Below are 12,261 nucleotides of genomic sequence, written 5' to 3'. Positions count from 1 at the left end.
ATTGCCATCAACCTCACTAGCCCATGGCCTAGAAATCATTAATTGGAATTATTTGAGTGACAATTAATAGTAAAATGTCATACAGCCCTAGCCCTAGCGGAAGAACAACTGCACCACAGGCCTGTGCGTACTAAATGTACATCTCCCTTGTCCACTCATGTATTAAAGCACAACCAATCCCACCTTTTAAGTAGTGCCTCTGACCCCTTTATTTCCTATTACTGATTGACCATGAATTCCACCACACAGCATTGACATATACCTGTATGATCTGGGCAGCACTCTCGGGGGTTCCATGCCTAAGGTCATGGCCATTGATTGCCAACACCTTGTCATTGTTCCTCAGCTTGCCGTCCTTGGCTGCCAGGCCTCCAGACAGCAGGTCCAGGATGAACACCCCGGTCTCGTCCGACTTGCGGATAAGTTTGATCCCCAGTGGCTCCGTGCGCTCTCGCTTCACCAGGGTCACCTGGATGACCGTGCCGGGGTTGTGGTTGGCGTTGCCGTTGCCGTGGAGGCTGTGAGATGACAACTGCGAGGCAGTGGCAGTGGTGGCAAGGGCAGGATGGTGCTCGGGCCGTGGTTTGAAGCCCTTCTCCTGCATGACGGTGACCCGGAGCATGGAGCACGGCCGCTGCAACAGGGCAATGGCCCGGCCATGGGGGACAGAGGCCAGACTGACATCATTCACCTAGAAACATGACACCAGAGAGAGAGGGAGGGGGACGGGGGACGCTGTCACTTTTTAAAACGTCTCTCTTCAACAATGCAGGCATAATAGCTGGGCGATATATCGACACTGTGATACTATCGGTTTGGGATTTTGGTTGCTGCTGTTGTGATATAGAGTTCCTGACGTCAATCTTTCATCTCCTGGGTTGCGGAAGTTTTTCTCTATGGAGAACAACATTAGGTCATCTTAAAATCTATAAGCATTGTGGTCCAAAAATAAACTATCTCTGCAACATTGAGGGGAGGTGGCTCTGTGGTTTATGAAAGTCACTCATATTTGATACGGTCCGTTTCTGGCGAAGATTTAACTAATTCGGCTGCATTTTTATGGAAACAGTTCTATTTGACGCGATATTTTAAAAGTCTAAAAAAAAAGCGACACAGGTAGGATGTGTAAATTACGTCAGACTTCAGTGCTCTGAGAAGGTTGGAAATATTGTTGCAAATATATTGTGACTTAAATATTGTCTTTTCCTGGCATTACAGTTGGCTACATTGTATGAAACCATTAGACAACTCTAGCTGAGTGAAATTAGAAACATGCTCCCCTAACTGTTTTATTACCATATCCACATTTACTGATGGTAATTTCTCAGCAAAAAAATAAAAAACATTGAGTAAATATGTCAAAGCTAAATAATTATCCGCAAAACAATGTCACATTATCAATATCAAGGTATTATGTCAAAATATAGCACAATAATTGACTTTACCATCAATACCACGCAGACCTAGTATATTGTAAAAAATAAAATAAAAAATCATTAGTTTTGCCTTTATCAGTTTATCCAATTTAAAAATAGCTGCCTGTCACAAGTAATGCCGGCTTTACAAATCTCATTCGAGAAAAAGGCCTTCACAAAATCAATGCATTGATTCAAGGGGAAGAGAGATATTCAGTTTCAAGAAATTAGGAATGGAATCTTCGCTCACCTAAAAACATATCTGTTTACATGCACTGGCTTCCACAAAAGCCAAAAGAGAGAGAGAGAGAGGGGTGGGGGTCTACTATTACAACTCCTGCGGCGGGTTAGCCGCTAAGTTTTATTTTCATTTCCAGCATTGGGATTGGTCAGCACTAGGGGATGGGACGATATAAACATTTCATATCACGATTATTGTGACAAAAGAAATCGCGATTTACGATATAATCGCGATAATCGAAATCCATTATTCTGGGGCGGAACATTTGCCAAAAAATAGCAGATCTACAAGCTCACAACGCGTCCCAACGCTTGTAGATCGGCTATTTTTTGGCAAAGACATTTGAGAGAGAGTGAAAAAAAGTACTTTTTTACAATTATAGAGGATTTATGTGGTACCGGATATGCAGCTCGGCAAATAAAAGGTGAATTGATCCCAGTGCATGACGGAGGACGATGTCACGATTTATTAAATCTCCACAATACAATTATCGTGAGTGTTTTTTATCGTGATAAACGATAATATCGCTTATCGTCCCATCCATAGTCGGCACCGAGGAAACATTGCATTTTAGATGCATTCTGAGGCAGGGGTAACATCAGGGTGAATCTGTCCTGAGCTCAGTTTACAGTGGCACTACATTCCAGGACAGCCGGGGGGCAGAAATCCAAGGAGACATATTATGGAAGAGAGGAAGCCGCACCTTACTGAAATCCCCCTCTATACTGTAATAATTCTTTGCACCTTCATTTCATGCTCGATGCAAACCACAAGACAGCATTGTTACTTGTACAGCTGCTTTCCTAATTCCATGGTTTGCTATGAACAGAGAACACTGCTATGCTATGTAAACAAATCATTATAAAAAATAGCTTTTCATAAAGGGGATGAAACAGATTAAACTTATTAAATTGTACTTAATTATAATTCTTGATGTTTTGCCCAAGTTATAACCAGGATAAAATTACAGCTGTGTATTAATTGACTTGGCTATGAGCAAAACATAAGACCAAAACTAAACAAAAAACAGATCAGGTTTCCAGTTAGCTTTGGGTGTGAACCTTGATCTTCTGAAAGAAGACAGGATCAGTGAATCAGTGACAGTAGCCAGTAAACATTGCTTACAGTAATAATGTTTCACAAAGCCAGGCCTTAGGTGCCCTGAAGTGCACAGCCACACCGGTTGCCATGGCGCTAAACTTGTTTATCTTGAATGCCTGCTTCCCCAGACCTTGCTTTCAAATGTCATGTTTACAACATTGTGTATTGTCATGAGATGATACAGAAGATGGCTGTGTTTGTGTACAAATAAACTCAACTGAACCAGGTCAAATTGTGCACGCAAACAAAATACTTTTGGTTTGCCATTTTGATTGATCACAGCAGAGGAGATGTGGAATACTTCACAGTAAGAGCTACTTCATCCAGACATCCCTCATCATCATTTAAGCCTAATATATACTTTGTAGGACAACAAAGTATATAATTCACTGAAGAATAACTGATTCTTAGCGGTGTCTGTGAGCGACGCCACATGTTTAGAGTTTCCCTCACCTCTAAGATGTGATCCCCTGGGGCCAGCCTGCCATCACGAGCCGCCAGCGAGTCACGGACAATCTCCTGGATGACGATGTTGCCAAGAGGGGTGTCCTTCCCACCCACGATGCGCAGACCCAACTCGTCTTCTGGCTCATCTCGGAACAGCTCCACCACATTGGCCTCTGAAACCAGACTAGACCGCAGGGGGGTGTTGTCTGGAGGGCATGGGTTAGAAAGTGCATGCAAAGAGGACCTTAGTGACAAGAAGTTTGTTTACAACATATCCCAAAGATCTTTTGCTGCTTTTTCAATACAATATATAGCATTACTCAAAACGAAAGAAAAAAGAGTGAAGTGAGTGGTGCGCTGGTGCCTTTCAGTAGTTCATTTCATTAAGCTATATATATACACTATATAAATGGATTATTGTGTTGTCCATTCATTTCAAGGCTGCTCAACAGCACCACTTGGTCCCAGCTAGTATTGTAGCGGTTGAGGTCGTCTGCATTCATAACTCGTCAAGTGTTGGAGTGCTGAGGTAGCGCTCAAAAAATAATGCATTATAAATGTGGGCTTCATAGAAAGTGTTACCAAAATAATAATAAGTAGGGGGGACGCACACAGACAACCTTTTTAGCAGGCTGAGGGTACAATGTGAACTAAGCCAGTGTTTCTCAACCTTTTTTCTGCATGGGCACACTTTTCATGTCCCAAGAATCCATGGGCACACCAACATAATACGGAGGTGTAAATATCGTCACTGTCGGGAAGAAACCTTGTATCTCCAAGTTTCAAATGTGTACGTTTCTTCACAAAGTAAAGCCCTGCTTCATCATACAAGGCTGTCGCACAACAGTAGTGAAAACAGCAGATCTACAAGCACACAACGACTCGCGCTGCGAGGCGTTGTGTGCTTGTAGATCGGCTGTTTTCACTAGTTTAAATCATTTTTAAAATGATAAATACAATACTGGCTTTCAAGCAGTTTCAAGGGGCACACTTGGCCCTTCTCAGGGGCACACCAAAGGTCCCCAGGCACAGTGGTTGAGAAACACTGATCTAAGCAACGTAGGCACAGGTAATAAAATGTGAAAAGCAAAGCTCCCATTGGGTGATGGCCCCTTCCTATGTGAAAGCGCCATGTACCTCAAGACACTGCCGGGCTGCATATTTTATTCAAACTTTTGTTTGAATGAATGACTTGATGATGAATTATTAGGCGAGCCAGGCAGAGCAATATGAAGAATGTTATTCCATCCACATTTCCCACAATGAAAACGTCCAACAGCATTGGCAATGCTTGCATATTGGCACACCTTACTCTAACACACCCATTATTACTTTTATTAGCTGCAGCTGCATGGCTGACATCACAGCGTAAGGCCACGATTTTACCCTTCTGTAGTGCTGGAAACGATCCAGGGGGAAGAGGATGTCCCGCCTCCTCCCTGCTTCCGTTTTATATTTGCAGTAGTGTAAATGTGTCCTCCTGTGAATCTAATTAGTCTAAAGGGCTTTGCACACAGGACCGTTGCGTTCTCTCCGTTTGCTGCATGATTAAAACGCATTGGATTTTGTGTGCAACGCTGTGCGAAATCCTCACTGCGGATCCGAAGAGGAGTCATAAAAGGAGTCATTGAGTTTTTACCGCATGCGACAAGACGCACAAATTGAACTGGGTTCGATCGGGGAAAAAACGCACAGCCGCAACCACCTGCCGCATTGCAAATTCGGAGCTGATGTGCATGAGGTCATAGAGAATCATTGTTTTCTTTAAAAAAATGGAATCGTCCGTTTTTTCCGTGCAAGAAAAACACGTCTGTGTGCAAAGGACTTCAGATTTGACTTCAGGACTTCAGATTTGGGAATGAAAAAGATATGTTATATATATTTTAAAAAATAGATGACAAATGGAAAAAAAAAACAGATGACAGCTTCCTTTTTCAGCTTTCGGGAGACTATACAGTATATAGCATTCATTTCAGAGATTGTGGAATAGTTGTCTGGCTACACGAGAAAATATGGTTTTGTCAAAGCCAATCACATTCTCAAGACGACTATCCCATCCCCTTGCGGCTTGTTTGACTTTTAGGGACTTTTGACATAAAAAATACATAAAAACATTTTTAAAAGATTTACATTATTGGCTCACTTGACGCTGGTGGTCGATACCCTTAGGTTGCTGCAGTATGTATGTACCGTATGGCTAACCTATGGTTAGATGTAGGCTAATATAATAGTGTTAGTGTAACGAATAGTGCTACTAATACAATAATAACACGCAGTGAATCTTAGTGTGCAGTCAGAATTAATAACGATTGATTGTGCGATCTGTAAGTGTTCCCTATCCCGTTTTCCTACGGTACCTATTCAATTTAAATGATTGAGCGATTGTAAAATCCAGACAATGACTATGAGAATGATGGTTTTTTTCCAAGAACTAATAAGTAAGTTACCAGGTGTCAGGGCGAATTACGTTGTGGACTGATTCCGTGGTGCCTTCTAGGCGTTTCTTTGTGTTTGAACCCATCAGCTATGGCCTATGCGAGTTGTTCCATGTTCTAATGATGATGATTCACCTGTGCGTCAAAGTTTAAACCCTGAGGCCTAAAACACATTGTTGTATTTTTTTACACCGTTTTGACTCCTGCCATGAGCACTACAAAAAGGCGTTTTCAGTTACCATGCCATTATTCTTTGAGACACACATACAGGTATTTCGGGGCTTGGCCAAATCCGCGATCGCGGAATCGTGGATTCCTGGGGGGACTAATTTGAGACATACAGTACATCCATGGTTTTGCCGGGCCAAACAATGAATCACATGACATTGATCCCCTTCCCCTATTTGCTCATACTAGTTCATGACGTATGTGTAAGAAGAATAGTGTCTTTTAGGCCTCTTTCCCACATACCATACAATCCATAACATTGCTGGATAGAAAATAGCTGGCAAAAGAGAGAATTGACCTCATTAATGAAGCGAGATTTTTTACTAAAAGGCATACCCAACCGTTTTGACAAGCACAAGTCTGATTCATCATTATTCTTTGTTGTTGATTAGATTTTTTGTGCGTTATATACACTAGGGATGGGACGATATGAAAATGTCATATCACGATTATTGTGACAAAAGAAAACGTGATTTACAATATTATCACGATAATCAAAATCCATTATCCTGGGGCGGAACATTTGCCAAAAAATACGTTGTGACGCGTTGTGAGCTTGTAGACCGGCTATTTTTTGGCAAAGACACTTGATAGAGAGTGAAAGTGGTACCGTATATGCAGCTCGGCAAATAAAGGGTGAATTGATCCCAGTGCATGACGGAGGACGAAATTAAATCTCCACAATACGATTATCCCTAATATACACACTCGCGTCTCTTCGGAGGCACTCGTATGAGCCACAGCAATCAACAGGCAATGTGTGACATTGTCTGTGGATTCATCGCTTTACATGCCAGTGGGAAACGGGCATTAGCGTTTGGTTCGTGAAATGACTCCATACCATCTTCGCTCTCCTCATAGGCAGGATTTATTAGCCCAGGTTCGGCTTGGCTTCGGACGGACGATCTTGACGGTAGAGGGGCGTGTTTAGCATCAGCCTCTCCCTCGCTCTTGATCCCCTTTAACTCGTTCCAGGACGGCTTCTTCTTTCGCTCCACCTCCTCCCTCATCTTTCTGAAAACGGGACACCTGAGGGGGCGCGGGAAACAATCGAACTGATACAGTCAACAAGAATGCAAATCTACTATCACACATTTCAACTACTGATTTAGTTCCACCAACAACACAGAGCATTAATTCATGTTCATCAATGATAATATAAAAAAATCACACTCGTGTGAACTGAGCGGTGGAGGCTGTGTGTGTGTGTGTGTGTGTGTGTGCGTGCGTGCGTGCGTGCGTGCATGTGAGTCTGAACAACAGCGCCCCTCCCTTAACATGTGTGGTCAGAAAAGGTTACTGCAGGCTACAGACACGGACGCAGACAGACATACATACCCACACACACCGCCACGTATAGGAGCGTTGTGACCACCGCTCAATGAGCAGTTAAAGGGACATTCCACTTTCAACAGGGAGCAGTGGAAGGGCCTCTCTCCACATACACATACATTGTAACTTCAAACTCCATTTTAACCAGGATAGATTCATTAAAAACACCTGTTATTTTTTCTGGTGACTCATATTACCCTCCTAATATAACTTTCTTCATTTATTTTTAATAATTATTTGGGAAAATGGAAAAAATTAAATACAAAAAAAAATATTATTAAAAATAAATGAAAAACGTTATCGAAAAAACACTGCCTGCTCACATATTAGGAGGGTAGTATGAGTCACCAGAAAAAATAATGGGTTACAGGTGTGTGTGGGGAGAGGCCCTGGGCCTGGATGGTTCGGATAACAATTACATCAAATATCTAAATATTCAATCAAGCTAATTAAAAACTGTTCAGGGTATTCATAAAAGCCTGATTAGATGATAAAATTACCCAAAGTTTTTTTTAAAGTGAAATATCCCTTTAAGTCCTGTTTTGAAGCATAACTAAGGGGTGCATCGGTGCAGGAGGCAAAATGGGCTAGGAAGATTACGGGAGAAAAGGACAGACAGGGGCTAGTCAAGTAGAGTTTCTGTCAGTGTGAGAGAGAGAGGGACTAGATTCACATACAAAATTCAGAGGAGAAGCGCTATGCAGATGAGCACACTATTTTACTGCATTGCAGGGAGTCTGTGGAGGGGGACAGGTCCAGTCTGATTAAGTCAGTCATTCAGTGCTAGTACTGCTGTTTTGTTCCTGGTGGCTGAACTTTGCCTCCTCTTTGTTTACACTGAGAGGCTGCAGCAGGACTGTGACCATCTATGACAGCGAGCGAAGCCTCAGTTTACCCACAAATGATTGCGTCACTGGCCAGTGGCCACAGAGACGATAAGCACCAAAGCGACCAGACCACGCGAAAAAACTCGAAGGCTGGCTTGCAACTCTAGAGAATGAAAATTACAGTGCATGTTTTATGTTAAAATGTTAACATTGAACAGGTTCACTAGCTACCAGGAATATGTGTCATAAAACAAAATAATAGCTTTAGCAGCCGTATACAATGGTGACATTTGAAACTAGGCAGCTTTGAAACTAGTCATTTTACATGCCCGCAAGGGCACGTAAGGGCTCCGTCTCTTCATGAATTTACAACCTTTAAAACTCAAGCACTCTTTCAGATAGGGACTCTATCACCACTTTATCACTGCCGACACAAACCCAAACCATTAATTGTGCTAAAATAAAGTCCAACATTATAACATACCGGTATAGAATACATTAAAGGGATGTTAATTGAATGTTAATGACTGTCATGGCATGGTCATGGCTTATAGAAATAACTATATTTACAAATTACTAATATTGACATTTAACTATATTTACAAACTTATATTGACAGAAAATTACACATTGTGTTTATTACAGCCCTTTTCAGTATTCCTATGTAGTATTTCAATTCTGTATTGGCAATATGCATGCTCATAAGGTCTATGACTGCATCAATCCGATTCAAATTTTTCACTAAACTTTTCACCAAACCTTTCAGGACAACTTCAGTGGCGTTTCAGAGAGCACATACTGTAGACCGTTCAGTGTTATGGCTGTGAAGTGAACATTAACCCTAAGAAATATAAAATATCAGAAACCATCAACATCCTTTTGTGGAAAATGCTGTGAAATGCAGTCTTTTTCTTCTTCTTCCACATGGGATTTTGGTACCTGAGAAATATGCATATGATGCATTACGCCACTCTCTAATCTTGGGACACGATAAAATGTCAGCCCATCAGCATCGCTACCCCCCCTATTCCCCTGGTTCCGTGGCCTCCTTCTTACCTGTTGTGCAGGTGAGGCTGCAGCTCGCAGCGCTGCATGCGCTGCTGGCACTCTGCATGGTAGGGGCAGAGCACGGTCATCTTGTCCAGCAGGTTCCTGACCAGCAGGCTGGAGGGCCGGCACTGATGCAGCTGCAGCCGCTGGCGGTCCACGGGACAGAAGTCCTGCTCCTTCAGGAAGCTGCTCAGGCAGTTGAAGCAGTAGGTGTGGCCACAGGGAGTGTCCATGGGCCTGAGCAGAGGCTGCAAACAGATGTGGCACACCAGTTCATCGTCCACCTCATCCTGGTACTCGTACAGGTGGCTCTCCTGGCCCTCGTGTTGCTGGCCACACTCCTTGCACACCCGGGCCCACGTCATCGCGCTCCCAGTGTTGTTATTAGCACTGCTGCAGCTGGGAACCTTGGGCTCCGTCATGGCCACTGGCCGACGAGGAACCCCAGTCCAAACTTCCTCTGCTCCGCAGGAAGGGATATGCGTCTGTCTCTGCGCGCCCACTTATCTCCTCGAACCGTTGGCCGTTAGCTTACTTCATAAGGTCTATTCTATATCCGTTCGTACATCCATTTGAAAGATCAGACCCAAGTCACAATCCACTGTTCACCCAGTCTTCTTCATGACTTCATCTTGGCTTTCTGCTGAGAGAAAAACAGAAAAGGGTCTGCTGTTGAAGAATTTTTTTGTACTCAAACCAGCTCTACAGGAAATGACACAAATCCACAGAGGACCTGCAATATGGCAGCAAGCGGCAGCTGTTTCCGCTCAGCAAGTTTCCTGAGGGACAAAGGGAATTCCCATTTCAGCTAAATATCACCGTGCTCTTCATTCAAAGGACTAAGCTGTGTGAAAAGAGGCAAGAACATAGAAGAAGGGCTAAAGTCAAAGACCTGCTAATGGGGAAGGAACAAAAGCATGGAGCTACACAGGAATAAGAACTTAGGCTGGGCAGAAATGCAATCCCCATCACTAATGACCCCCATGCGCCCAATCAACAGAGGTCTGCATCCCTCTGTGAGTCTCCTAATCTCCGCTAATTCCATCTCCTACAGAGAGCGTCCATTACAAATGCATTCTTCTGAGAAACTTTCGCCACTTTTTCCATCAGCAAATACAGTACATACTCCAATCTCACCAGTCAGCTCCAAAAATGTATTTGTTTAATGAACGTGAATTTTATTTCCACTTCACCTCCATCTGTATTTATAGGAAGAAAAAAAGGCTACACAACAAAAGGAGCACAATCACATCATAAATAGATTATAGATGTACAACTGTTGCCCATTGTCAAAATGTAAATTCTCCATTAAAAAAACAAAACAAACCAAGCTGTGCCTTAGTAAGACAGCTTTCGTGTATTCACTGGCAATTGTGCGAGAGGTCATTGTACAGAGGTCAGGTGGATATAAAAAGCATATAATAAAGGCTTTATCATTTTCATCTTCCATCCATGTTAGCATTGTTCCACTCACCTGAGATGATATCTGTGTTGTCAAGCGTCCAGCAGCCTCTGCACACAACCAACCTAGCAGCTATGCTGGCTGCCTAAAGCCTGAATGAAACCAGAGCCTTTACCTCAACAGTACATCTCAGAGTAATGTGTATGTGCGTCTCTGTGAGTGAGTGAGTGAGAGCGAGCAAGCGAGCGAGAGAGAGAGAGAGAGAAGGGGGAGGGGGATGTAGCAAAAAGACAGCCGGGAGAGAGTGAAAGGAAAGGAATATAAAGGGTTATGTATACTTAGTTGTACGTGGATGTCGCGCATTGAAAATAGCCGGTCTACAAGCAGAAAAAGCTTGTAGATCTGCTATTTTTGGTGTGCGACACCACGCACAAGGAAGTATATCAAGCCCTTCAGTCTGTGTACGTGGGTGGGTGTGTGTGTGAGTGTGTGCCCTCAGACTGCACTGGCTGGGAGGACGGCAGAGGGAGAGCGGTGTGACGAGGCACAGGGGAGTTCAGAGGAAAGGAGAAACATTCAGTCTGCTTCTGTCTGACAGAGAGATTGAAAGAGTGGGGGGTATGGTTTATTATGGGCTGATGATGTCGCACTACCACAGGCACTCAGAGCATCCGAGAGCTAGATCAACCAGTTACGCATATGAGTGTGCAGTGCACGCCCTTGCTAGTACACAGCTCATCATGAACACCCCCACCCCCCACATATCTATATATCTTAATACCCATCTCTATATCTATCGATATCTATCTATCTCTTAATCTCTATCTATATAGCTATATAATTATATACATGCTCACTTAGGTCATGCAGGACTTGTCCTTCACTGTCTTTCTTTTACTTTGCTCAGGTGATACCTATTCTTGTAATGGATATGGGTCATGAATCCTGTAACACAGGGAGGCAAACAAACGAGAAACCAGGGTGTGCTCAATTTAGCAGGGAATTTACATGACCTTGTAGCCATCCCCAAAAGAATGAGATCCGATAGCGGAAATCTAACAATAAACTAGATTTTAAAATAGACTGCACTGCCTAATTGAAAAGGACACGGCATACTCAAGAGAGGTTTGTGCTGCGACAGACAGTCACGGGCGATCACATTCATTCTCTGACGCAAAATACCCGTAAGTTGTATTTATTTAATTAAGTGATGACAAAATGTGGTCTGACGTTTGGAAAATCACCAGGCATTGTTAGCCGGAGAACGGACCCTGGGGATTTGTTTAGGATGCAGGACGTGTCTTCATTAGAGCAGTGGCTATCTGTGCAGGGAGCCAAGCAGTGGCCCTGGAGATGATGATGGACGGCCTCCTGCTTGCCCTGTGTCGGTGCACTGTCAAATTCAGAGTGTCAATTTAACTCAGGCTATACAATATAGCTGTTTTTGTACCTTTTACCATCATCCACACTAGGGATGGGACGATACGCGATATTATCGTTTATCGTGATAAAAAAACACTCACGATAATCGTATCGTGGAGATTTAAGTTATCGTGATATCGTGCACTGGGATCAATTCACCTTTTATTTGCCGAGCTGCATATCCGGTACCACTTAAACCCTCAATAATTGGTGAAAGGTACTTATCTTTATATTACAAAAGAGTAAGTGATCTACTTCCGGGTCATGTATCGCTAACTTAAATACCAAACCACTTGGCCAAGATGTACTACATATGTACTAAATATAGCTTAAAAATTCAAACACCCATGTCACCTTTGCA

The 12,261-nt window shown here is 43.0% G+C and overlaps 1 protein-coding gene across 5 annotated transcripts in view; it reads right to left on the bottom strand.

Annotated features, from left to right (window-relative positions):
- The window catches only part of lnx2b (ligand of numb-protein X 2b), a 29,692-nt gene that overhangs the window by 9,566 nt on the left and 7,865 nt on the right, over nucleotides 1-12,261 (bottom strand). The window contains exons 2-6 of one of the 5 annotated variants that reach the window (XM_080746436.1): nucleotides 10,551-10,630; nucleotides 9,083-9,716; nucleotides 6,709-6,896; nucleotides 3,211-3,410; nucleotides 263-691 (exon numbers count right to left, since the gene is read on the bottom strand). In XM_080746436.1, the coding sequence (XP_080602562.1) occupies nucleotides 263-691; nucleotides 3,211-3,410; nucleotides 6,709-6,896; nucleotides 9,083-9,498 (1,233 nt within the window). In that variant the 5' untranslated portion in view covers nucleotides 9,499-9,716; nucleotides 10,551-10,630. Of the gene's footprint in view, nucleotides 1-262; nucleotides 692-3,210; nucleotides 3,411-6,708; nucleotides 6,897-9,082; nucleotides 9,720-10,550; nucleotides 10,955-12,261 lie in introns of those variants that run through there. The other 4 variants (XM_080746434.1, XM_080746438.1, XM_080746437.1 and 1 more) reach the window with 4 other exon arrangements.

The sequence above is a fragment of the Nannobrachium achirus genome (genome assembly GCF_963921795.1).
Source record: "Nannobrachium achirus genome assembly, chromosome: 17".
Taxonomy (NCBI): Eukaryota; Metazoa; Chordata; class Actinopteri; order Myctophiformes; family Myctophidae; genus Nannobrachium; species Nannobrachium achirus.
The sequence above is the reverse complement of the archived record's forward strand: the minus strand, read 5'-3'. Positions and strand labels throughout refer to the sequence as shown.